Source organism: Ochlerotatus camptorhynchus, unplaced genomic scaffold (assembly GCF_037179485.1).
Source record: "Ochlerotatus camptorhynchus isolate MF236.1 unplaced genomic scaffold, CSIRO-AGI_Acam_v1.1 ptg000037l, whole genome shotgun sequence".
Taxonomy (NCBI): domain Eukaryota; kingdom Metazoa; phylum Arthropoda; class Insecta; order Diptera; family Culicidae; genus Ochlerotatus; species Ochlerotatus camptorhynchus.
Genome location: NW_027040528.1, coordinates 3,016,258 through 3,043,266, shown reverse-complemented (window position 1 = coordinate 3,043,266; position 27,009 = coordinate 3,016,258). Strand labels below are relative to the sequence as shown.

General features: G+C 42.5%; 2 protein-coding genes across 3 annotated transcripts in view; both read right to left on the bottom strand.

The window, feature by feature from the left end:
* Positions 1–869: 869 nt before the first annotated feature.
* Positions 870–1,573, bottom strand: LOC135710981 (astacin-like). Its single transcript, XM_065233720.1, has 2 exons — positions 1,504–1,573; positions 870–1,435 (listed from the first exon to the last, which is right to left on the bottom strand). The coding sequence occupies exons 1-2, from the start codon at positions 1,550–1,552 to the stop codon at positions 870–872; spliced, it is 615 nt and encodes a 204-aa protein (XP_065089792.1). The 5' UTR covers positions 1,553–1,573.
* Positions 1,574–23,718: 22,145 nt separating this feature from the next.
* Positions 23,719–27,009, bottom strand: part of LOC135711155 (histone demethylase UTY-like) — a 269,948-nt gene continuing 266,657 nt past the window's right edge. Inside the window, exon 13 of one of the 2 annotated variants that reach the window (XM_065233900.1) lies at positions 23,719–25,650. In XM_065233900.1, the coding sequence (XP_065089972.1) occupies positions 25,246–25,650 (405 nt within the window). In that variant the 3' untranslated portion in view covers positions 23,719–25,245. The remainder of the gene's footprint in view (positions 25,651–27,009) is intronic. The other variant, XM_065233910.1, reaches the window with a different exon arrangement.

Genomic DNA, 27,009 nt, shown 5'->3' with positions numbered 1-27,009 from the left:
GCTTTTTTATAATCAAACCTCTGTAGGCCCTTTTCTCGCGAACCGAAGGTCGCCCACGCAAACCAACAACATCATCGAGAAGGGAAAAGTTTCCACTACCCGGTGATGTTGATGGTTTGCGTGTGTGACCCTCGGTCCGCGTGAAAAGGGCCTACAGAGGTTTCTTTACCAAAAGCTTGTATGCCCTTTTCACATGTTGGTCTTGATTTGTTCTGTCTTTGTAATAACTCATTTAACTTAGTGATCCTTACGGCTCAAACGCATTTGCACAATCGCACAACCGGAAAAATTTCCAGAATTCCTGGAAAACATGGGAAAACATCCGGGAAATAGCAAATCGGAATATGCTGGTAAAGCATACAAATATTAAGAATACTTATGCTGTTTGACAGAAATTTCAATTTCGAATAAAATATCCCTTTAACCAAAGCGGCGCCGGGTCTGAGTTCAATCCCAGTTGGTGTAGCCGGGATTTTCTGAGGCATAAAATCTCTGATCAGGTAAAGCCGTTGGTCCCCGGTTCATGAGTTGTTGAGTCGATAGGTAGAGTCCAGGTGTGGGAGCTGCCTTCCTGGCGTCGGTAGCATTGGTACTCAGTACGGAAAACAAGATCGACGTAAAACAAATCAAAGAAAAAAAAACCATTTGACCTATCGGCCTAATGACGTTCAGTCTGTTGGCATCTGGCCTAATCCTCCATCTTCAAAAATGTTGTTGTGTTGAGCAATTAGGTCGAACATTATAAAAACTGGAAAAACCGGACAGTTTCGGTAGTGCCCATGAACAGTAACAATACCGAAACCCTGTCTTGTAAATTATTTATTTTATGTAATTCTTTGATAGTTCACTGTAACTGTAAATTTGCTACATCAAAACATAACACTTGGATTATTGCAATACATAGCATTGATCAATTGGATGTCGGTGTCAGTTAATCCGTTATTGTTGCCAAAATCGGTACACCACATCTTCTTCGGTGACATGACCGGGGTCAGGGCACTTGCAGCACCGGCATACCGAGAATAGTGCATTACCGAACCGTAGTTGTAGCTGGTATTATAGTTCGAAACATACTGAGCCGGTGTGATGCCAAAGTTAGCGTTGTAGAACGCATCAGTTTGATACTCGGGGAGCAGAGCCTGCCGATTGATAGTGATGTAATTGTCACGATCGGTTCTTGTGAACTCATGGAAGGCCCCCAAAGTGTGCATCATTTCGTGCACCGGAGTTCCAGAGTAAGTCGTACAGCCCGGAGTCTGAAGATTGATCTGATGGTAGTTGTTGTCCGCGTAGAAACCGACGTGTGAGTGGCATCCAGTTGCGTTATTCCAGAAGGTAACGTAGTATGGTTCCTTGGTTTGCTTAACAAATCGGATGCAGGTCATAAGCGTATATTGGTCTATCGCCCGTTGAACCACTGCCCAGTCTTTAGTAGCTGATGGAATTAAAATTGAAAACAGGTCAATGAAACAACAGCCACCGATGGGTAGGCCAAGACATTACCGAAACTACCAGCAACCTTATACGGTACCACTCCTTTCGGCCATCTCATCTCGTTGTATATGAGTCCAGCACGGCCACGCTTCAGAATGATGTCTCCTTCAAAGTAGTGCCCTAAACCGTACTCCATCGGATAGGTAGCGCCACGAGTACTACCAGCATGATACTCACGAGCAAGTTTCTCTCCTAAATAAGATTGACATATATTTTGAATTAGTATTGAACGGGATTTCAGACAATATGTATACTCACCAACTTCTGGATGTGGATCGAAAAAACATAAAGCCTGCTGAAATAAAACTGCACTGCACAGCAATACGAAAGCTCTTGAGCACACCATTTTGGCATTTGATGAAATCGGTATGTTGCACTTGCTGATATATGTTCCTTTTATACCTATCTACTTGGTAAACTGGCAGTAAAGAGGTAATGACAACTTCCGGCACTTATCAGTTTTCGGCAAAATTTGTTAGCCTGGTAAAAAGTCGGAAACTTGTGATAGTGATAAGTCAGGCTACGCACACTGAGGCAATGAAGCTGGTATTTGTGGCCAAAACCTCGAGTGTCGATTTGCTATCTTTGACAGAGTTACCAAGTTTACAAAGATCCAGCTTTAGACGATTTCAGATTACAGCATTTCCAGGCTAAATAGCAAAAAAAAAAGGAATTTTAAACTCAATCTTTTCCAATTTGCATGAAACTTTTCATAATTGGTCATATTTTTTCTTAAATTAGGACATTTTGAATATCGCAAAAAAAAACTTCAAAATGTCGTATTTGAATTATTCAACAAATCATAACTCGAAAATGTCACTTCCAATTGAAATGACGTCTGAGACAATTTTATAGCAAAAAATAATTCCTTTTCAGGAAAAACATACACGATAGTAAAATCAAGAAATTTTTCGTAAAATATTCAAAATGTGTTTAAATCTTTAATAACAAAAAATAATCTACTTAAATAGTTTTTTGATATTTTTTACATATCAAATCCTAACTACTGCGATATTATCAAGTTGCGTTTATTTTTCCAGGCTCATTTTCTGTAGCTTTGCGGAGCCAATATTCAATGTTTAGGTTACAAAATTACTTAAAACTAACGTTAGTAAAGCGGGGGCCGATTACTCGTGGCTATCTCGAGGTTAGGGGTAACAAATTGTAACAAATGGATGGCAGGGTAGGGATTGTGAACACATGGTTTGGAGAGCAATGTGCTCTTGATCTCGAACTAAGCGACACATTCTGATGAAAAAGACAAACATGGGGGTACTCCGATGGGCAGCTAACAACTTGGAGAACACAAGATAACACTAGCTACCAAATTCAAATTGGAGTTTTTGTTTGTACAATATTATTTTAGTTTATCAAAATCATTGTGTAAGCAAAATTTTACAGAAATCAAAAAACGTACAAAAAATTGTTAATCCATGATTTGGAAAAATTTCACAGAAGTTGAGCATTTTAATAGAAAATATTTAAGAGGGACATTTTTGTAATTCATGTTAATTTTAAACACTTTCAGGGATAAGTTTACCAAAATTATCTGTATATTTTTCCTGATATCTGCTGCAAAAACTTTGTCTCAGCCGTTATTTCTATTGCAATTAACGTTTTCGAATTATGATTTGTTGAAAAATATCGAATACACTATTTTGAACTTTATTCCCCCTTTTCAAAATAACCGATTCTTTGCAAAAATGTGAATGACTGCCATAACATAAAATGGTGTTAAATTTAATGCAAACTGGAAAAGGTCGCGTCTGATCGATTGGTCATTTAGCGTTGAACTACCCAATAGTCCATAAACAGACAAACAGACATAACTCACGGAATATTTCACACTGTAAATCATCGTCGCTAAAACATTACCGCCATCTGTTGAGTACACTGTGGTGGGTAGTGCGCTGAACAGATGGCGGTAGTGTGTAAACGTCAAACGCAAGGGAATTGACTATGCACGCCACAGGTGCCGGTACTATCAACTAAGATACTTTTAAATTGACCGTTAAATGCTTGTTCGATGAACAACTTGCGAGTGCTATGTCTGTTTGTCAGTGGTTCATATTATCGCCGTCATAGAAAGATGGTTTCTTCCGCTAAGTTACCCTAAAAAAAATTAAAATTGTTATTATGCTTAACGACGTGTTCATTGTATCATCCAAACCATTTGCGGAATAGTTGTATCATTTCGATTATCGTTCGGGTATGGTATTTTTATAAGGGTAAATTTTGCATTTTATAGTGCTGAGAAATGTAATCGAATCCATCGAAAACCTATGATTCATTGAAAGTGAGCTATCACCCTACCAAGGAAAATAATAACTTTTTGTACAAAGTTTCGACATCGTTGTTTTGTATAGTATTCTCAATCTAAAGCTAGAAATTTGAGCAATATTTAGATTTCTGGTAAGCAAATTAGTAGGATCGTTCGTTTCCCGTTCATTTTCCCATACAAAATTTAAAACTCCGCAAATCGAAATTATAACCTAATTCGTTCAAATTTTGCACAGTTACTGGGGACCTCTAATACGCATTGAAAGAGCCGGGACGGGACTTGGCAATCCAGCTTCTCACTCTTCTTAATGTTTTTGATGAATGCCCGTCGAAAATTAGTGCATGGTGTTTAACGGAGTTGACCAATGATGCCAGGATTGCAGAATGATTCTTCCATTTTAATTTTAATTTGATTCGGAGTTTCTACCGCAGTTTAGCACCTCGTACATCATTTTTGCTTAACACAATAAAAACAACCATAAACAAACAAGAATATCCATCGCTTAAAGCACGCCGTGGACCCTATTTTCCAACTTTAATATCGCAAATATAAACAACTAACAACGCCATTGACGTCAACAAAAACATTCGCTGCCAGACTGTTGAGCAGTTCAGTCGATTTGAATTCTCTCTAGTTTCGTTCGTTCGTTCGCAAGTCAAATTAGCTCCGCGTTGTGTAGTGACGCTCTCGCTGACCCAGCCATGGGTAAGAAATCGCGCGGTAACGCGAGTGCCGGTTTACCGGGAAAACAGACTCTCCCAGGAGACGGCGCGACCACCGAGCCAGCCCAGAAGAAGCAGAAGAAAACCCCATTGCCCATCCCGACAGGCGTTGCGGACCCGCAGCCGGGGCCTCCCGGAACTAAACGACCCAGACCTGAAGACAGCAGCGCCACCGCATCAGCAGCAAAAAAGCTGCTGAGCAACAATCCGTTCTCGGCCCTGCAGAACGGAGCCCAGCCGCAGTCGGACCCTGAGACGGTGCCGAAAAAAGTTAAGTTGCCACCCTTCTATGTGAAGGGCTTCCCTCCCGGGCTATGGGAGCAGCTGGATTTCTACATTAAGCAGGGCCTTCGCTGCACCATTCAACGGTGCACGGAAGGCTACAAACTGATGGTCCCGGCCGAAAAACACTTCAACGCAGTTCAGGCCCTCTTGGACAGGATGAAGCTGGAGTACTTCTCCCACGACATCGAGGCCACCAAGCCGCTGAAAGTGGTGCTGCGCGGGCTCCACGACATGGACACCACCACCTTAATGGACGCGATTAAGGCGAACGGCCTCAAACCGGTCGAAGTCCACAAGATGACCCGCAGCAAGGCCATCAAGTATCGTGACCAGCTCTACCTGGTCCATCTGGAGAAGAACTCCACAACCGTGAAGGATCTCCAGACGACACGCACACTGTTCCACATCGTAGTGAAGTGGGAGCGGTATAAGCCGACCCACCGTGGCGTCACTCAGTGCTCGAACTGCCTATTGTTCGGGCACGACTCCAGGAATTGCCGCATGGCCAGCCGCTGCATCAAATGCGGCAAAAACCACAAGATCGACAACTGCGACAGCATCGAGGAAGCCACTCCCACATGCGCCAACTGCGGTGCCGCCCACAAGGCCACGAGTAAGGCCTGTCCGAAGCGGGCCGAATACGCCGAGATCCGGAAGAAGGCCTCGTCCAACAGCCAGCCCGGTCGCAAGAAGGTTCCAGAAAACAACGCGCAGAACTTTCCTCCGTTATCACCGGTCCAATCACGGCCAATTCCAGTGTTGCCGCCGCTCCCGCTCAACCAACAGTTGGCTGCTGCCCAGTTGGCTGCCGCTGCAGTACCCGGTCAAGCCTCCGGGCCATCGACGGATCCCCCTGCTCCGGGATTGGCCGGTACAACCGGTGAAGCTACAGACGATTCTCCGCTGTCAACGGATGAGATCGTCACACTGTTGGCCCAGGCCATCATCATCAAGCGCACCTGCGCAACAAGAACACAACAGCTCCAAGCTATCATCTCCTTCGTCGCTAATTATGGACCGTGAACCCATAAAGATTGCCAACTGGAACGCTCGCTCCGTAGGGGCGAAAAACATTGAGCTTGCAGACTTCCTCCGCAAGCACGACATCGACGTGGGCCTTCTCACCGAGACCCACCTCAAGACCGGTGACAGCTTCTGGCTGCCCGACCACAGCATTGTCCGGCTTGATCGCACCAGCTCCAGGGGGGGCGGTGTCGCGGTCATCATCAAGAAAGGCATCAAGTACTGCACCCTACCCCACTACCGCACTTCCATCATCGAGGCCGTCGGCGTTGAGGTGGAAACATCGACCGGAAACGTCCGGTTCATCGTTGTCTACTGCCCCCGGCAATGTACCGTTAGCAATGGTACAGCACAGCAGTTCAAGAACGACCTTGCCATCATAACCCGCACCAATGCCCGCTTCGTAATCGGAGGGGACCTGAACGCCCGGCACGAGGCCTGGCGGAACTACCAGCAGAACCAGAACGGCCGCCTGCTATTCGACCATTCCCAGCATGGTCTCTATTCCGTCTGGTTTCCGGACGAACCAACCTTCACATCACCGACGGGCAACCCATCGACGCTGGACCTGTTCTTGGCAAACACCAGATTAGCCAAGCCGGTTGCCGTCAACGACCTGAGTTCGGACCACCAACCGGTGCTGACCGAGCTGGGCTACAACGTGGCCCCTGCACCGTGCCAGCGGAAGGACTACCATTGAGTCAACTGGGTCCAGTTTCGACGCGTGGTCGACCGCCACATCGACGACAACCCACCGCTCGACACAGTGGAGGACATCGACCGGGCCCTGGAGGGTCTCCATCAAGCCATATCCATGGCTGACGAAGAGTGCGTTCGACGAGTTCCTGTGAGGGGTAAGTTTCAAGCAATTAATCATTTTGTTCGACCATTTTCCACAGAGATGGCGCTGTTCCGCTGGTAGGAAGTGATAAAAATCCCCATATTAAAATTGAGAGAAGTGGGAATAATTCGCTTTCGGTGCATATTCAGGTAAAAAAAAGTGAACGACAACCCAAAGAAATTAGTCAGGGGCTTTGTCGTTCAGTTTTTTCCCGGGAATTAATGCTAAACAAGCTACAATTAAATAAAAATGATTTTTCCCCATACAATTTTACCTGCTTTACTACCAGTCCCCAGAGAGCCAAAAAATTTCAAATTTGTGAGAGAAATTCTCTCTCACGAGCTCAATCTCTCAACATGCCATGTATTTTGTTGACACTCGATTTGTGATTTCCCTTTCACAGATTACAAAATAGAGTACCTGACACTACAAAACATGTCTGGTACCTCTATATATGCATTTGCTTTAACATTTGAAGTCCCTCCTTTTTTACTTGTTCTGCGCAAAAGATACTTTATGCCCCGCCCCATACATAAAATTCGCCGGGAAATTCTGTTAGGGGTGAGCTATTTTGTGTGCAGAATGTGTAAAAAAGGAGGGACTTCGAATAATAATCTAAATGCATATATAGAGGTACCAGACATGTTTTGCACTGCAGTGTCCTCTGTGAACAATTATAGGAAAACAGATTGTGTCTAGTTTCCGATAGATGTCACCGCAAACAACAGCTGTGACATCTGATGGAACATGAATGCAGAAGCTTGACAAAATGATTAATTGATTCCCACACCAAACTATTGATTCGGCTCAGAAATGTTCGTAGACGCCAGTTTCAGCGGACTGGGGATCTGCAGTGTAAATGCGAAATGGTCGATCTGAATCGGCAGATCGCTTCCAGAATGATCTCAATCCGGAACGAGAGTTTCGGGCGGCTCGTTCAGAACCTGGACGACCGTTCCAGACCATTCTGGAAGGTTGCCAAGGTGCTGAAGTCTCACCCCAAGCCCATTCCACCACTTAGAGTCAATGACGAACGGCTTATCACCAACGAAGAGAAGGCCAATGCAATTGGGGAGCACATTGCCCAGTCGCATTTGCTTGGCTCTACAATCCCAAGTCCACTCGAGAACCAGGTTGTGCAGTGCGTCCAGACGTTAGATACCTCCCCTTGTGCCGTACCTCCAGAAGAACGGATTATAGAGGAACAAATTTGCTCAGCGCTGAAATATAGTAAAAACATGAAGGCTCCCGGGTTTGACGGAATATTCAACCTAGCGTTGAAAAATCTCAGCCCGAGGGTCCACTCGCTGCTGGCTGCCATCCTCAACAGATGCTTGGAGCTGCACTACTTTCCAAGCATCTGGAAGGTGGCAAAAATCATCCCGATCCGCAAACCTGGGAAAGACCCTTCACTACCTGTCGTGACCTGACCGAGGTTTCCAGCCTCAGCCATGTTCGAACAAACAGCATCCCGTTAATCAGGTACAACAGCTTCACAAATCAGTGATGCTGCTTCGCTTCCATTACTGCTGCTGCTGATGTTGTTACTGCTGCTGCTGCTGATGTCCTTCGCTGCCAAAGTTAGTTACAAGAATGTCGTCAACGAGCTTACATAGCTCATATTTATACCCTCCAAATTTTCTCCTCTTTATCCAGCACTGCTTGCTTTGCCAGTTATTCCCCTCACATCTGTCATGCTTCACGCTAATTTAGTTCAACTCAAATGGAGTGTGTCATTACTTGACACAACTCTCAAGTTTTTATATATTTATTTTAATATTATATTTCACACCAACTATATCCACCACACTACCGTCAAGCTACAGACCGATTAGCCTGCTCTCAGCGCTGAGCAAGCTGTTCGAAAAATTGATCCTCAGCCGACTAAACAAGTTTGTGGAGGAACATGACATTCTTCTTCCGGAACAGTTCGGGTTCCGTAAGGGGCATTCCACCAATCATCAGCTAGTGCGGGTGATGAATAACATCCGAAGTAACAAAGCTGTATCCAAGTCCACAGCCATGGCCTTGTTAGACGTCGAAAAGGCGTTTGACAATGTCTGGCACGACGGACTTATATACAAGCTTTGTAACTCCAACTTTCCACCATACCTTGTGAAAATCACCCGTAACTATCTCCAGCAAAGGTCGTTCAGGGTGTCGTTGAATAGTTCCCTTTCGGGACAATTTCCGATCCCAGCAGGTGTTCCGCAAGGGAGTCTGCTGGGACCACTGCTTTACAGCATCTACACGTCGGACATCCCTCCTCTAGGAGACGGTTGCGTGTTCTTTCTGTTCGCAGATGACACCGCGATAGCCGTCAAGGGTAGGATGCCTCGTGAAATTACGAACAAGCTCCAACGATGCCTTAACGCCTTTACTGATTATGCCACCACGTGGAAAATCAAAATCAACGCCTCGAAAACCCAAGCGATCATGTTCCTTCACAGACAATCACCAAAACTTAAACCGTCTCCCTCCTGTACCGTAATAATGGATGGTACAAGGGTCGAGTGGTCCACTGATGTTACTTATCTCGGGATGTTGTTCGATGAGAAGCTCCTGTTCCGCTCGCACATAGAGAAAACCCTAGTTAAGTGCTCCGCCTTGGTTAGGTGTTTGTATCCGCTCATTTGCCGCAGATCCCGCCTCTCAAGGCAAAACAAACTGGCTGTTTACAAACAGATCATAGCCCCCGCGATCTTCTATGCCGCCCCGGTGTGGGAATCGTGCGCTCAGACCCACAGGAACAAAATCCAGGTTGCACAGAATAGAGTGTTGAGGATGATCCTAGATCGTCCATTCGACACAAGAATAGCAGACCTCCATCAAGAGGCAGAAATTCCCAAAGTAGATTCCAAAATTGATGATATGACAACTAAATTTATTCAAAAATGCAATCTTTCTGAACATGCTTTAATAAGCAATTTGTACATAGTAGGTTAAGTGTATATAGTAGAGTAGGTTAGTTTTAAGCTGTAAATAGTAGTATTAAGTAGTTTCTCTTCAAATTCTAAAAACAAAACAAACCAATCCCACCAAGGTGGTCAACCGTGTACTAAGTCTAGGACTAATCCTGTAAAACAAATTTTAAATTTTGCCCATACCTAAAGATGAAGAAAGCAATTGAATCACTTAGTAAAAAAAATTATATGGTAATCGTCCAAGTTAAACTGAAATAAAGATCATTTAAACTAACTAAAACATTGACGTCAACATTGATTCCGGCACTCCACGCTTGCTACTGTAAAATCGACCAATCAGCAACTGGCTCGGATTTGACAGCAAATTGGCTCGAAATCGTTACCCGATTGTCAAGTTTCGTCCCAGTGAAAGAGTAGTGGGGAAGACGGGGTTGTAAAGTTGAATCAAAATTACCCGCTTTTCAGTTTTTGAAAATACCCTTTTTGTGACAGCTCTGAATTGTGGCATACGGGCGCATTTAATACAGCGTGCAGCTGTCAAGCAACGGTGAGATGTTTTGTTTACGCCTAACTGGCAGCATAAAAAGATACGCCGAATATACAGAAGGGTCATCAACACTCTCACATTATCTGCTTGACCCTCAAGCTGTTCAGTTCAGTTCGGATTCCCGCTCACCTTCTCGAGTTATTCGGTTTTAGTTTGTATCGTTATTGTTTTTTTTTTTTTTTCGAGGTCGTGGAAGTGCCGTCATCGTCACACGCTCTGTCAAGTTTGGTCCAACTCGTCAAAAACCAAATGGTACGTCAGCGTACTAGCGCATCAGCAGCAGGGGGCCCTACGAAAAAGGCCCGTACGCAGACCGGAGCATCAATGCACGACGCTGAAACCAACAATCAATACGAAACTAACGATTTTAAATTGGCTCACTACTTGACTAGCCTATTGGTCCCAAGCAAACGATTAACGTACCCCATTCTAGACGAAATTCTAGTACTACGCAATGTTTGTTTTGATTCGCTATGAAAGTTTGACAGATAAAATGAGGGTTAGTGGTCTTTCCTATGTTTCGAGGGGTGAATCGATTAGCTTGGGACCGAAGAGAGTACCAGAGCTAAGCCAAAAAGTTGAGCACGTTTCTTCGGGACCTTCCAGTCTTAGAGTTACCTCTATGGTACCAGAGCTGAGCCAAAAAGTTGAGCACGTTATTTCGGGACCTTCTAGTCTTAAAGTTACCTCTATGCTGAAACGGTGTGCTACAAATCAACCAGTTCTCAGTTGCCGAGGAAGATAATGGGGGTGGTGGTAACACCGTTGCCATCACAAAAAAGGAGTGTATTCCCCCACTCTTCACTTCGATGAAGGATGTCGACCAGCTTAGGACTGTGATGACAGATCACAACCTACAGCCTCGGTTCAAGCTCTGCAGCGTCGGAACAAAAATTATGTGCTCCAGCCTGGAGGAGTACAAGGCGATCGAAAGTTTCCTGAAGGACAACGAGGTGGATTTTTACACGCATGATTTGCTATCGCTGAAGCCACTGAAGGTAGTTTTGCGAGGTTTACCGTCATTCGAGGCGGCAATTGTAAAGGCTGAGCTGGAGCGGCTTGGTCTACAACCAGAGGCAGTGCATCCCGAGGGGGACGACTCTATCTACGATGCAGGAAATATTGTGTTCTGCTGTGGCTAGTTGTGCGTACGCTGAGTAGATAGAAAGAAAATTTATCACGATTTTGAAGATTTCCTGCAAAAAGATGATGCGCGATGCAAGTAGATGCGAGAAATGAAAGAAGATTTTTCGAAGATGTATTCGCTAGTGTGAGATTTATTGAGCATCTTAATTTGAGATTTAGATGTGTCGCCCCCCCCCCCCCAGTGCATCCGATGAATCGGCGACCCTTGCCGAACACCAGCTACCAGGACCAGTTATTGCTGGGCCACTTTATGAAGGGCTCCACCACACTTGCTGGACTTAAGGACAACATCCGGGACCTATTCCAGGTCATCTCTTGGCAGTCGTACAGAGCTCAACACCGTTATGTAACGCAGTGTATTAACTGCCTCTCTTACGGCCATTGCAAGAAAAATTGCCACGCTGTGACAAGTGTGGAGGTACCCACGCAACAGCGTCTTGTGGTCAAACTGATGACAACGAGCCAAAGTGTGCCAACCGCGGTAAAAACTACCGTGCGTCCACCCGCGACTGCCCCAAGCGAGCGGAATTCATTGATATTCGTCAAAAGGTGGTAACAGGCAACCAGACCGGTCGCCACCGAAATAATCGTGCGCCCTCGGCCAACACTGATGCTCAGAACCTTGCAATCCAGTCCCGTCGACTGGTCCCGAGCCTAGCACCGCTTCCCCACAACAATCAACGAGGGGGTATTCTCCATCAGAGCAAGCGGCCCCCAGCCGCCGATCAGCCCAGCATCGCCTTTCTGCAGCAGCGGCCCAGCCGAACCAAGGTCCCTCCACTGCCCCTGGTTTATCGTATGACAGTGCTGTCAGGTGAGTCCGTCGACGATTCCCCATTTACCTCGGAGGAACTTGTGACACTCGTGGCAAAGGCATCATCATCCTGCGCAACTGCAAAACCCGATCTGAACAGCTTCATGCTGCCCTGTCCCTTGTCACTAAGTATGGACCGTGAAGTTATAAAGATTGGAAATTGGAACGCTTGTTCGCTGAAGAACAAGCATATCGAACTGCTTGACATCCTTAACGCCAAGGAGGTCGACATTGCCATCATCACCGAAACCCATCTAAAGCCGGAAGTCAACATCTACATATCGAACTTTCAGCTCTTGAGACTCGACAGAACAAGTGCAAGAGGAGGCGTAACATCAACTGCCACCTGCTGCCAAACTTCCAACTCCAAATTATCGAAGCCATCGGGGTTGAAGTCGGCTCATCGCTTGACCATCGATCACCATCATTTCGGCTTACTGCCCTAGAAAAGTCAACAACAGGGATGGGTCGGCAGCGGACCTTCGACGAGACATCATCAAGCTGACTCGGCGGTGGCAAAAATACAACATCCCTGGCGACCTGAACGCCACCATCCTGAACAACGATCTGCAGGAAGCGCAGTACAACCATAGAGGTAACTCTAAGACCACTGGGTCCCGAAGAAAATCATTAGTATTTTTGGCTCACTCAGTACCAGAACAACGGTCCCAAGCAGTCCCAAGCTATTTCACTCACCCCTGCATGTTCTGCATGAATCCACACACCCCTGATGTTATCTGTCAAACTTTCATAGCGAATCAAAACAAACATAGTGTAGTAATAGAATTTCAACTAGAATAGGGTACGTTAATCGTTTGCTTGGGACCAATAGGCTACTAAAGTGGTGAGCCAATTTAAAATCGTTAGTTTCGTATTGATTGTTGGTACAACAACAATCATAAGTCTTCTTTAGTATTCTCTGCCGATCTGCTTATTACCAAACTATAGTAACCCGTGTTCAGATAATCGTTTTATTGCATTTGTACAAAGAGCTGCTACTTCATACGTCACTTACTGTTGGTGTTGAAGGAAGAAAATTCGAATTCGGTTAAATCGAAGTAGGCATGCAAAAAAAGAGTAGGCGTTGCAAAGCAGCGTGTGATAAAACTTTTGATTCCAAATTCTAAATTGTAGTGACCGGTTGACAACACAAGAAGGTGATTCGTAGTGTCTATTGTAGTGATTGGTTGACTGAATGAACAGTGGTTCTTGCTTCTCGTGGCAGGTGAGTCCCAGTGTCTATTGTAGTGATAAAAAAATGACTGAACTACGATTGGTCTCTGTTCCCCCCGGCAGGTGATTCACAGTGTCGGTAGTAGTGACCGATTGATTGAACGAACAGTGGTCCTTGTTCTTCCCGGAATGTGATTCTCGGTGTTTGTTGTAATAATCGGTTAACTGAACGAACATTGGTCCTTGTTCCTCCCACTATTTGAGTCCCAGTGTCTGTTGCTTTTGAACGTGAGCGGTAGTATCTAATTGCGATAATGAGCTCAGAAATATCTTTTTTGGTTGGTTCAGGTAAGTGCAATTTGTTTTGATCACTATTTAAAAAGTGTATGTGTATGTGAATATGTGTTTTATTTCAAATATTTAGAAACTATTGACAAACGTGAGTTGTTTAATCTTTGGAGGAGAACCGCAGGGAACCAACATACAAAATGGGGCTGCGTAGCCTCCGAGGTTATGGCTCTTCATAAAATAGATATGAACATCATGCCAGATGTCGTTTCAGAAGTAGAGGCATATGTCAAGAGCATCTGTCACTACTTCCAAAAGCTGTGGGTCAAACATAATCGCACAGCTAAGAATGTTTTTGGCTATAATAAGGCATACTTTGATAATCCGGTACAACTGCCTCAAGCTATACGTGTTAAGCTTCCATCTTCTTCCAATTCTCAACGACCTGGCCGAAAAGTATTGCCTTTTTATAAAAGCACAGACAGTGTGAAACGGCAAAAAACGGCCGAATTGCGGGCCGAACATGAAGCAGATGAGCTTTGCTTTGCTGCGCAGATGAAGCTTCGAGAATCCGGAAGAAAATACGAAGCTGCACTCATCAGAGACGTTATTCAGGCAACTCCTTCGCGAGCAGAACAAGTACTGTCGAGTTTTAAAACATCCCCCAAACTCAATATTGTACAATATACACCAGAAGAGGCTTTGGCGATGATGCTGGATACTAACCTAACAAAGTCGCAGTACACAAAACTTCAAAAAGAAGCTAAGGTGAGGAATGCGAACATATATCCAGCATATCATACAATTCTGACGGCGAAAAAAAACTGCTACCCTGATGCAATAACCGTGACTGAAACTGTTGCCGAAATTAAACTGCAAGAACTGGTTGACCACACATCCACTAGAATTTTTGAAGCGGTTTCCGAAACACTACCAAACTTCAGCTTCTCAACGTTGTGTTTACAATCAAGTGGGGATTCGACGGCAGCTCATCGCATAATGAATTCAAGCAAAAATTTACAGGTGAGGTTTTTTTCTGTGTTGGAGGCATAATACCACCACGACCAATATTTTGATATATTCTGGTGTATCCCCTTTCTACTTATGCCAGAACTTTATGATAAGCCTCTATTTTTGAGTAAATACTACTACTGTTATAGGTGATGATGGGTCCTTTTCTGATTCACACGTCTTCATTACATCCATGTGCCTATTAAGGCAGATACCAGAGGAAAATGTTTATTTCAAAACCCACGACCCTCTTCAACTAGATATTGCCGGCCTCTCCGTATACAATTCGTTGCTGAAACGGCAGAGATTTCGTTACTGGAAAAAGCTTACGTGGAACAGCAAATTTCAGAACTGAATCCAACAACAATCTCACGTAATGGACGAACAATCGTAATAAGGTATGATTTTATATTTAGTATTGAGATCTTGTTCTGTTAGAATTTTTTGCACTATAGATATGAAATGCTGATGACAATGGTGGACGGGAAGGTATGTAATGCAGTTACATTGACGAAGTCATCACAGAGATGCTACATTTGCGGTGCTGTTCCATCGCAGATGAATAATATAGCTCAGGTAAAGGAGCGTACGGCAAACGAAGAAGTATTTCAGTTCGGGCTGTCCACGCTTCATGCATGGATACGTTTTTTTGAGTATTTTATACACCTGGCTTATCGCATGGACTTTAAAAAGTGGCAGGCCAAAGGACCGGACGGTGATACAATGAGAGAACGAAAAAAACTTATTCTACAGAAGTTCCGCGTGGAAATGGGTTTACATATTGATAAGCCGAGGTCTGGAGGTTCTGGAACATCAAATGACGGTAATACCGCTCGGCGTTTTTTTAGAGGGTGGGAGAAATCTGCGGAAATAACGGGACTGAATCCAATACTGCTATATCGTTGCAAGTCAATATTGCAGGCATTGGCATCCGGATGCCAAATCGAAAGCACTAAATTTGATGAATACTGTCTGCAAACGGCACTGATGCTCGTGGAAGAATACCCGTGGTTTTATTTGCCTGTAACGGTGCATAAAATACTTATCCATGGCTCGACGATCATACAATCTTTTCTTGTGCCAATTGGGCAGTTATCCGAGGAGGCCCAGGAGTCAAGGAATAAAGACATCAGGCGCTTTCGCATGGGCCATACACGAAAAATCTCCCGAACAGTAACAAACGTTGACCTTCTGAACCGTCTGCTTGAATCATCTGACCCGCTATAATTTCTACAATAAGACCCCTTCCAAAACAAGCAAAACTGCTTTTGTCCGAAGATGCTCAAACTCTTCTAGTTCCATCTACCGATACATGAACCGATGGTGAAACAGAAGTAAGCGACAATTCTGAACGTGACGACGAAATGGGTAGCGATGAATATTTTTTTTCTTTGGTGTTGTATGAAATGGTTGATGAAATATAACTATACTAAGATATAGGTAGTAATCATTTGAGGTAGTAATGTTGTTTTAAATGTTCATAAAAAAAGAAAAACAGTAACACAATTGACGGGAAGTCGTGACCCTATAGTTTTGTAATAAGCAGATCGGCAGAGAATACTAAAGAAGACTTATGATTTGGTATGCATTGGGCTGCATTTTATGTGTACTTTCAAATGTAATCAACCTGGTTTGCCCAATTTTGCCCAACTTCGAGCTATTGGCCTTGGAAATAGTGCTAACTTTGGATCAAAACCTTGAATATCTCAAAAAATATTGAAGATAGGGACTTGCTTCCCAAGACAAAATGGTGTATTTTTAATAAACAAACATTTGTGTAGAACATACTAATGTCAAAAAATTGCTTCCTGAAAAGTTATTAGCAAAAAAATGATTTTCTGAAGACTCTTATCAAAAAAATGACATATCTCTGTAAACATAAGAGACAAAGGGTTGACGTCTTGAGAAAAAATTTTTGTTTTAATATTGTCTAAAACGTTGCTGAAGACGCAATTTTGCTATATCGACAAACAAAAAAAGTAAATTTTTCATCACCCTGCTAGGTGAATTAATCATGAAATGGCTATGCTCAAAAGAAGGGGCTTTTTTAGTGCACAAACTTTTCCGAAGACACTATATGGCTTAAATGGACCGTTTTCACATAAACTAAAAAACGCACGTTTTGGCACTTTTAGACCACTGTGCGCCGGCAGAAAATAACATATTACGCCGCCGCAGAGACTATGTTCATAGGCGCATGCAGGTCTAAATGCAGGGAATTTCTTTTCTCACGAAATCGAACTTCAACTGGATTTTAATGATTCATCATTCTTACTACAATATAATGTATTGCCGATTCAAGTTACGAAACAAAACCGTCTGTACATTCGTTTCCGATGTTGCTCGCTTCGCCTTAGTGTTTACAAATTACATCTGTTTTCACATTTTTGTTTTCTTCTTATTTGTGTGTGTAAATTGAATGCAAACAAATTGTTTTAATACAATTAATAATATGCTCCCTTGCAATGCCCAGTGCGAATGAAATTATCATTCACACTTCACACACACAATTTGTCCCGCTGTTTTTTTTTTTTGATGATAAATAATATTTCAATTAAATAAGATTACTTTCGCTCTCTCTCTCTCTGTTATCTACCACTTAAACGCTACACTAAAAACTGTCGTGTGATTGATTACTAAAATAATCAATGCAATGTTGTAAACTTTTTTTTGCTTTGCTTTGTTTTTTTTTTGTTCTTGTTTTCTTCTTCTTAATTTACTTGATGTTATTGTGTTCTTCTGCTTTGTTCCATATTTACATAGACGTAATTTTTTGTTTTCTTTCTTTGAGGTAAGTTTTTCCTTATTTTTTTTTTCTGTGTTCTCTTGTAGAAACATTCGAAATTGTTTCCTTTATTTACAACCGAAAACGAACGTCGTTACAAACAGCAAACACACCGAAAACAAAAGGCGCCTGTAGCGCGGAGTTTTTCTTTTTGTTTCTGTGGTCTAGTACTACCTCTTTCAAGACGTTTCAAGATGGCGCTGGCGCGGTTGTGATTAAGTGTGTGTGTATGTGTGGGGAAAATGGGAAAGGAGTTTTTTTTTTCTTTCGGTGTGAGCTGTCGAAAAAAAAACGATGGATTTGGAAAGCTGTGATCTGCTGTGGGTGGGTGTGATTGAATGAGTGCAAAAATCCTGCAGTATTTCCCTTATAATGTTACGCTGAAAGACATGTTTTTTCTTCTGTTTCGTGTCGACAAATTCCTGGTTTATTTTTTGTTTTGTTCCTCCGCGGCTTGGTACCAAGCGCAGCTGTTGATTTCAATCTTGTTTTCTCATTTTTGTTTAGATTTTTCATTCTTGTTATTACGTTTCTTACAAGCGAAAAATGTCGATTAAGATTAGATTTTCCAATTGTTTGATAATTGTTTAATGATAAGAATTAAGTGGGTTAATAATCAACTTTTTACACACGAGTTGCGAATTTCAACTGTACACGCGCTTCTATTCCAATAAGAATTGGCATCTTTTTTTTTTTTTTTTTGTTAGCTCATTCTCTCTCGTTCATTCTGACATCTCTCTTTCTGTGGTTTTCGCTTCATTCTCTGTGAGTACGAATTAATTCCGCATTTTCATAACGGATCCGTATCGCATCGCTATGCAGGAATTAATTCAGTTTATATTGGCAGTGATATACTGGTCATTCCTTATTAGCGATTAGTATTATAACCTCAAACATGCTTTATACACAATTTGCTCCGAGAGAAAATGCTCGTTCCTCTGGCGATTGGTTGGCTCCCTTTGACGGGATATCAACCCTGTTTGTTAAGTTGATTTTGTTTTTTTTTATTGTTTGAAAACAACCTATAGAAATTTTGAGGAGCAACCTTCCAGTTGCAATTTTGGTTCGAAGGGTTACGAAAAATTTTGTTCCAAGAAAAAAACATGGCTTTGCGCGGGATCGCTCGTCGCTTCGTTCGGGTACTTCACATCCACAAGTGACGGGTGAAATTGATGATCGTGTTCGAAATGGGCGTACGCAGGGTGGTGAAGATGAATGAGAAAATCCTCTACATAAAACCATGCTCTATCCGTGTGAATCCTTGTCTACCTTCTTTCCTCTGCTAAACTAAACCTAGAACCGGGACACGATGGTACACTTAACCTAAGCTTTTCTATTTAGACTTCCCTCCGGGAGTTTTACCTTTGCTAAAACAAATATTATTTTCCTAACCGATTCTAAATCGAGCTAAGTCACCTCGGTAAATCTTACCGAAGCACTTCACCTTCCCTAATGCTAATATAGCTTCCTATATTCGACACACCTATCCACATTTCCTGGTTATACTTCACTACATACGGTACACACACTGACATACGAATATACATGCGCGCTAAGAATCTTAGCCCGAAACTAAAGCACCTTATGGATTATCATCGAATTACTTCCCTGCTACAAGCTTCACCCTCCTTCTATCTACTACATCCGCGCGCACACATACACACACACACACATACACTAACGCGAAACTCCATTGATTTACACACACACACATACACACACAAGTCCGTATAACTTAGTGGTCACGTCAACACCTAGGTAATAGACGAATTGAATTATGCTAACTAAACCAAAAATGTAAATTTATCCGTAGAAATTTCGATTACTCTGTAACCAAAAGGGAGTCTGTCCGAAAAATTGACAAAATTTTACGCATTGTTTCCCGACTTGTTACTTCATTATATCCGTGTTAGAATCCAATGTTGACAAACGAAAAATCAAATGAGATCAATGTACCAGAGTGTGCACGTGTGTTGTTTGTCTGTCTCGTCTCTATCCCGAATGAATTCATTATTCTCGCTTGTTACGACCCGTTGCAGTACTGGATTGGATTGTGGTTCATGGTAGATTATCGGAACGATCTAGGGAGGCACATTCGAAAACTTGATTCAAAGGGAGTGGAGAAACTCCGTCTATTGGACCTCAACGGAGGACTTCAAGTACCTACTTCTGATATTTTTCATTTTGGAGCTCACTCCAGGTATTGATTTACCAATCGTGAACGAACGCTGTAAAATCATTTTAAGCCCTTACAAACGGTTCTTAGAAGATTCCGTCCATTTGACCTTAGCAAGAGTCCCTGTACAGGTAATGAGGGTAATAGAACTTCCAATAGATGTGTAGGCTCATTCCAGATTCTACCAAAGACGGCATACCAAGAAGATTGGCCACTCACACGCTGTCTTATGCAAACGCGGCAGAGGCAGCTCCGAGTTGTTTCCATGCAGTAGTCAAGGAACAGAAATGGATCTTCAGATCCTGAACTGAAGCTCTTTAACTGATGGACACTAGCGCACCTAGCGGTGAAATTATCAAATTTCTGTAAATCCTAACGATTGATGGGTTAGGAGAGGCATCGATTGGAAGGCCTGTGTGCTGGCACTTCAAAACGTCATGAATTCGATTTACACTCACTTTCCCCTGTCCGGCAGAAAAACCTTGCCATTCAGGGACCATCCATTTAATTGTAAACCCCGCCCTCCTCGTAGCGTATTTTGCTATACCCAATACAGGGCCAGTTACCACTTCTGAAAACCTCCCCGTCTCCCTTCAAATGCTACGTCATTTATGCATTTTCCCTAATGATTTAATGAGCTGACAGTTTAATAGTTTCAAAACCGTCCCAACCGTCGAATGACATTGGGCTAATATGGGATGTGGTTGTGTCCTAATCAGCGATTGATGGCTAGCATGGTGATTAGAGTGATGCAAAATTTGAAATTTTCGCTCCACAATACTTAAACGATTCCAAATCGGATCCTGACTAACCTCTCAAAATTTGAACCCATTTGGTGAGAAACTGAGACGGCGCAAACCATTTGAAGTTTGTATGGGAATTACTATGGTAAAACTAAGATTCACCATATCGGTCTGCTTCAAAAGCTTTCAACTGTACTTGTAGGAAATTTTTCCAGCTACAGCATTGCTGAAGACCACTTTTTGTAAGATGCTCTTCGGGATTTATTATGATTCTTCCGAGAATTCGCTGAATTATGCTTCCATAATTATGTTTAAAATCCGCATGCATTCTCCTTAGAATCAATCAGAATTGTCTTGAAGTTTTGCTCAGAATTATGTTTGAGTTCTCCTCTGAATTCTGCTGAAAATTGAGGCCTATTCTGCACCGCGAGTGAGGTGAGGTGACTCGCTGTCACTAGTGAGGTGACAAAAGTCACCACGAGTGAGGTGACCCTCCGTGCAAATCAAATGGAAAGTCACCTTACTCGCGGTGACTATTGTCACCTCACTAGTGACAGCGAGTCACCTCACCTCACTCGCGGCGCAGAATAAGGGGGATTTACTTGATTTGATTTGCATGAACGTGACTTAAGTGCCTCTTTAGAGACAGTGGGGGTTATTCCGAGAGTCGAAGTGACTTTTGTCACTAGTGAAGTGAGAAAAATCACGTCGTGGTGACGTGACTCTCTGTGCAAATCAAATGGAGAGTCACGTCACCACGACATGACTTTTCTCACTTCAATAGTGACAAAAGTCACTTCGACTATCGGAATATGCCACACACTCACAGATAAAAGGGAGTTTAATTTCCTCAGAGTTCTCCAAAAATTCCTTTCGGAATTCCTTTGGCCTGATCCTCGAAATTCTTTCAAAACTCTTCTCAGAATCCAATTGGCATTGTACCCTGAAAATTCGATACCTCGGTATACTTCTCGGGATTCCATTTGAACTCTTCTTGAGATTCATTTGGAATCATCCTCTACATTTTCATGCATTTCACTCCACACTTTTTTGGAACTTTCCTTAACTCTTGATTTTTTTTTCAGAAATTATTTGGAATACTAATTAGGTGGTCTATTCTGCGCCGCGAGAAAAGTGAGGTGCCTCGGTTATTGTCACCTCATGTAAGGTGACTCTTCGTGCCAGGCTGTCTACTCGCTTAATCAAATTCCCAGTTTTCCAGGTTTTTTCATGACTTCAAGGAAAATTTCCAGATTATCAATGAAAACTTCATTTACAATACGTTATAAAATATGCTATTCGAATATTTCTCTTAGTTATGAATATCGAAAGCTTCTCATGGTCCTGACTTAAGTAACAATTTTAGTTTTATCATGGTATCATTGACCAGTGCTGAGATTTGTTATTGTCATTGACAGACTTTTGCGCGATATTGACAAAATTGTTTTTCACATAGTCAATGATAGACTTGATCCTAAAAAAAATCTTTGTCAAAATCTCATTCATTTTTTCGTCAATGACAAAGATTTGCCTGGTAACAGAAAGTGTAATTTCTTGCATTCTGAGACACATTATTGTTATCCAAGCGGTTCAGGACGTAGATGCTTATTCACTTTAATGGCTCCATGTAATTGTTTTGCTCAAGCCATTTAATTTCATTTCAAATTTAGCTAATAAACAAATCAGCACATGTTCGTCACTGACAAAAATGCTACTGACAATTAACATGGTTTGCCTTGACGATGACTGTTAGCTCAAACGAGTGACCAAAGCAGAATTTTGAGTATCACCGTGTATTGTCGAAATTTTGCAGCACTGTCATTGACCATGATGACCATGATACAGACTTGAAGAATGTTTTAAAACCTCGATAAAACTTGCAATGTGTCTTCAATCCCAGAATATTGGTCTGAGGACATTTGATAAGTCCTGAATGTTAAAAAAAAAGCTAACCTAATAATGAAGATTGGATTTTTCTTAATCCAGAATCAAGGAAACTTTTCTAAGCTGAGATACCTGTAAAATTAAAATTTTCGAAGCCTCAGGTTTTTGATTTTTTTAAACTATTATCTTGCAGTGTTCACTCGGCTGTCGATAGAGGCAGACCACTCTCAATGTGTGTCACCCGATCGTCTGTTCACTCGGCAGCAACCATTGTGTGGTCCTCCTCATTGTTCTTCATCAGCAGTTTTTTCAGTCGATGCGTCGTCGACTTTGGAAAGCAACCGTTTCGTGATGAGTGTGATGACCACGTTTTGCATCCATTGATCACTGGAAGCGGCTTATTGGATAGCGGAAGATAAAATGTTTATTGTGTTTTACCTTTTGACTATAGTTTTAAGATGTATTGCATAAAGAACAAGAAACTTTGACTCTGTAAAGTTAATTCGGTTGAGCCAAATGAATGAAAATACAAAAAGGCATTATCTTGATACTCTTGGAATTCTTCATAGTTTTCCATGGTTTTTACAAGAATTTTCTTCGAATCATCTCTAAATTTCCTCAGAGTTTGTCGCCTTAGAACTCTCTCTGGTATTCCCTTACAATTTGCTCCATAGTACTCTTGAAATTATCTCCAGAAGGCTGGTTTTAATTAGGTTCTCGCTGTATCACCATTTGAATTGTCTAGTCCAAACATGCTTGGCATTCTTCCCATAACTCCCTTGGAACTCTTCTCTGAAATAACTCGGTGGTATCTCCAGAATTCATCCTCAAAATTCTCATTACATTTCTTCAGTGACAGTATCCTGAAAAATGCAATCCAAATCAAAGTCTTGTACATTTATTCCAAGGTCCAGAAGAAATCATCGTGTCATCGAAATTGATGACATTTCTGTTTTTTTTTTTATTCGCAATCACCCAGGAACATGTAGGTAGCGGAATTTACGTATTCTCGTCAATGTTAGCAGCGTCTGCACTTCTACTAGCATTTTCTCAGCGTCACGCACATATATGATGTGTCTGTTTGTTTACATTCATCTGCTGCTTTGCTTCTCTATCCATTCCAATCGACAGAATTTTTCAAAACGTTTTGAAAGCGTTTTTACAACGCTCCAAACTTCTCAGGTGAGTGTGACTATTGTCGGCAGCCTCTTTTTCTTCGGCAACCTTCCCATTAGAACTGCGTGTTAACCAGCTGTTCTATTATCGGCAACTCGAAATCAACCCCATTTTGTAGTGCGTATGCTTTATTTGAAGAAAAATGTAGCATTACTGGATTGCTCGATCGTTCAAATATAATCAGATTGAAGCTGAAAGGCTAAACAATCGTTTGGACACATTCAGGGAAGTGCGTTGATGGGAAAACATAGTGAAATTAACTTTTAAATTTAGGTTGCCGAAAACAGTCAATGGGTGCCGAAGTGAAAGTCTAATGTAGAACTTCTGGATGAACGCATAAGGAAGGTACTCTGCGATTATAGGCAGTAGACTTCTTGATAACTACGCCAACTAGAAGCAGATAGCCTCTACAATTCTTCCTGAGCATTTACCAAAACACTTATTGAATGTTTCTAGATGCTCGTAAAACTTCTCATCGAACAAGCCCTAAAAAGAAGTACTTAGTGCCTAACATTTTACGCAAGCATTCGAAGAGACCTCTCATAATTTCGTTAGGCCATCTTTAGAGAACCTCAACACCAAGACCTTCCAACGACCCATGACAGATCCAACTGCAACCGAGAGAGCGTAGCAAGAAGCAACGATATGTCAAACCCGAAATAAATCCTGTCTAACCTAACCGGTGGTACCAACCGTGCAACGCACCCTCACCAGACAAACTGGCTACAAGAACCATCCCTATCACACAACAACTACCACAACAGTAGTAGCGAGTTCCCAGCTCTTCTGGATGTCCGGGATACATCCGCTACCAAAACTGACGTTATTTACTAACACGTATCCTAAACTCCGTTTTGTTTCGCAACCTTGGTACTTCCTAACTTCCGAAGATCTGACTCCAAACGTCGAAAAAAAAAACATGAAACGGTACATGGGTGTTAGGTGAGCGATGGTGGGTGAGCGAATGATTGTGATTTTGTGTGATCGTCTTGTTCTGTGTTGATGATCGCGCGACGAACTATGTGAATGTTGCTTCTTATCGTTCTGTTAAATGTGTTTTGCATTTCGATGACTCATTGTTTTTATTAGAAATATATATTTGTGCCTTCTTCTGCTGCTGGCTGGTGTGTGGTGTGGTGAGATAAATTTATCGTGTCTTTGCTTCAAAATGTTAACTTACTTATTACCGTTTCCGCTACACCACACTTCTTTTTCCGGTTGTTAAGACTATTTAATTTTTGTTTTGTTATATTTCCTGAGGACTGTTTTGTATTCATTTTTTTCCCGTTTTCGTCAAATAAACCAAAAACTATATCGTTCACTTTTGCGGGTCATTTTTGTTTGAGTGTAGGAAAATATTTCTTTGTGAGTGTGAATAAAAAGCCAATCACTTGCGCTGCTTTAAGCTCGAACGGACCCAATTCAACACAAAACACTCCACCGAATGAAATCTAGGCATTCTCCTCTTTTGCGGCTAGAATAAATTAAGCTACTTATTAGGTTAAACGGGAGGATTCCTGCGGCTTACGAACCATTCCTTTTCGCTTCCATTTTACTATTTGGACCTTACCATAAAATATATATATATATTAAGAGCATATAGAATTCAGTAGAGCAGTGATTGGTTGCATATAAATAATTACGAGTGTACTTTTTTTTCTTGGCTCAGCTTATCCTTTCCTAGAGCAAGGATTCTTATTTTTCGCAATATTCCATAGAGTAGAATACACAATTTAGATATGTACAGAAAAGCAAATAGAAGTCATTCATTTACAAATTACACATATCGACTTTGTTCCTCTGCTTCATCGTCGTCGTCGCCGTGGTCTCTTCCGGGAGGGATCAGTAGTTAAGTCTTTTGAGTTTTGGTGAAATTGAACTAAACCTTAGTTGGTAGTAGTCGGTGCAGAAGACAGAAGCAGTTGTGTTACCTTACGAAACCTGCATGGGCGTTGCGGCCGCCGCGGTTGGTTGTTGACTACTACTGCTGGCGGGCGTACCCCCGATCGACGAGCTGGACGAAGACGAACTGATGGTGATGGATGACGAGGATGCTGCAAGCTGTTGCGCCACCGTAGACGACGATGATGACGGTTGCTGCTGCTGCTGCTGTTGCTGTTGGATCGATGGCGAAGCCGACAGTGGCGGCTGTATTGGAAGCGGAGGAGGGATGTGCAGGGCAAAGGCATCGTACACCTGCATCAGTTCGGCCATCTTGTACTCCTCGAGGCAGACGAAACCCTGCAGGTTGGGAGCATGCTTCCGCGCGCAGCCCATGCAGTGCACCACGTGGCGCTTTTCCTGCTCCCGGATGAAGAGGACGTTGAACACTTCCACCTATAATGTGGGGGAAACGAAAGGAAGAATAGGCATTCGTTAATGGAAGGTTAAATGGGGATAGCCAATGTACTTTAGTATAGAAAGCAAATGTCTGAATTTCACGCACCCCAGCCAAGCCAGAAGCGGCAAGATTGAGAACGCCTCGGAACCCAGATTGTTCTAGCATCATTTGAAAAATAAATTTTGCCATAGCGGTAATCAGTAAGGGAGTTTCCTGAATACCAAATGACAGAATGATGCCGATCGAAGTTCATTTGATTCTTGATTCACTAAAGTTAATTCTTAGACTAAAAGCTATAGGTCACTCATATCAATAGAAGTAAAGATTCAAACTGAAATAACTTCGGAGTTTCTTATCTTATCGATTAGGTATGTTCAGATGAAATATTCAAGAACAATTTTTCAATCTCATAGGCATATTAAGGTGACAGTTAATGCTTTTCCGTTGATACTGAATCCACACCCAATTTCGAAATGTACCAATACCAACAAGCATTGCAAATTAGAAAAATAGGAAGTATTGAAATTTTAAACATATTCGTAAAACAATATTATTGTATGATTATAATAATTCTACTACTTAAATGACAACTTCTATTCTAAGATTCCAAGTACAGGGTACCCTACTAATGCTCAGGGAAGGTTTTTTTTTTCATTACCGTGATTTTTAGCCATAGGCTAGTTCATCCCGTTATACAGCAGATGGTCAAGCTAGATCCTGCCTAAAGGCCATAGTTCAGGGAAGGCCTGCAGAACTTAAGCGAAGTCCTGATGAAGTTCAGGGAAGTCCTGCCGAAGTTCAGGAAAGTACTTACGAAATTCAGGGAAGCCTTGTCGAAGTTCAGGGAAGTCCTGCCGAAGTTCAGGGAAGCCTTGCCGAAGTTCAGGGAAGTCTTGCTGAAGTTCAGGGAAGTTCAGCGGAAATTCAGAGAAGTTCTGTTGAAGTTTAGGGAAGTTTTTCCGAACCATAGAAAGTCCTACCAATGTTCAGAGAACTACTGCCGAAGTTCAGAGAAGTTCTACTGAAGTTCAGGGAAGTCCTGCTAAGTTCAGGGAAGTCCTGCCGAAATTCAGGGAAGTCCTGCCGAAGTTTAAAGAAGTTCTGCCGAAGTTCAGGGAAGGGATGCTGGAGTCCTTTCATTTCAATTCTTGGAAATCAGGAAAGTACTGATGAAGTTCAGGCAACTCATGCCGAAGCTCAGGGAAGGCCTGCCGAACCTTAGGGAAGTCCTGCCGTAGTTCAAGGAAGGCCTGTCAAAGTTCAGGGAACTCCTGCTGAATTTCAGGGAAGTCCCGATGAAGTTCAGGAAACTCATGCCGAAGTTCAGGAAAGGCCTGCCGAAGTTCAGAGAAGTT

Bases quoted from the DNA above. Each gene is read 5' to 3' on its own strand.
- LOC135710981 (XM_065233720.1), bottom strand. From the start codon at position 1,552: ATGAGATGGCCGAAAGGAGTGGTACCGTATAAGGTTGCTGGTAGTTTC. The intron at 1,436-1,503 runs GTAATGTCTTGG...TAATTCCATCAG, and splicing joins TAAGGTTGCTGGTAGTTTCG to CTACTAAAGACTGGGCAGTG.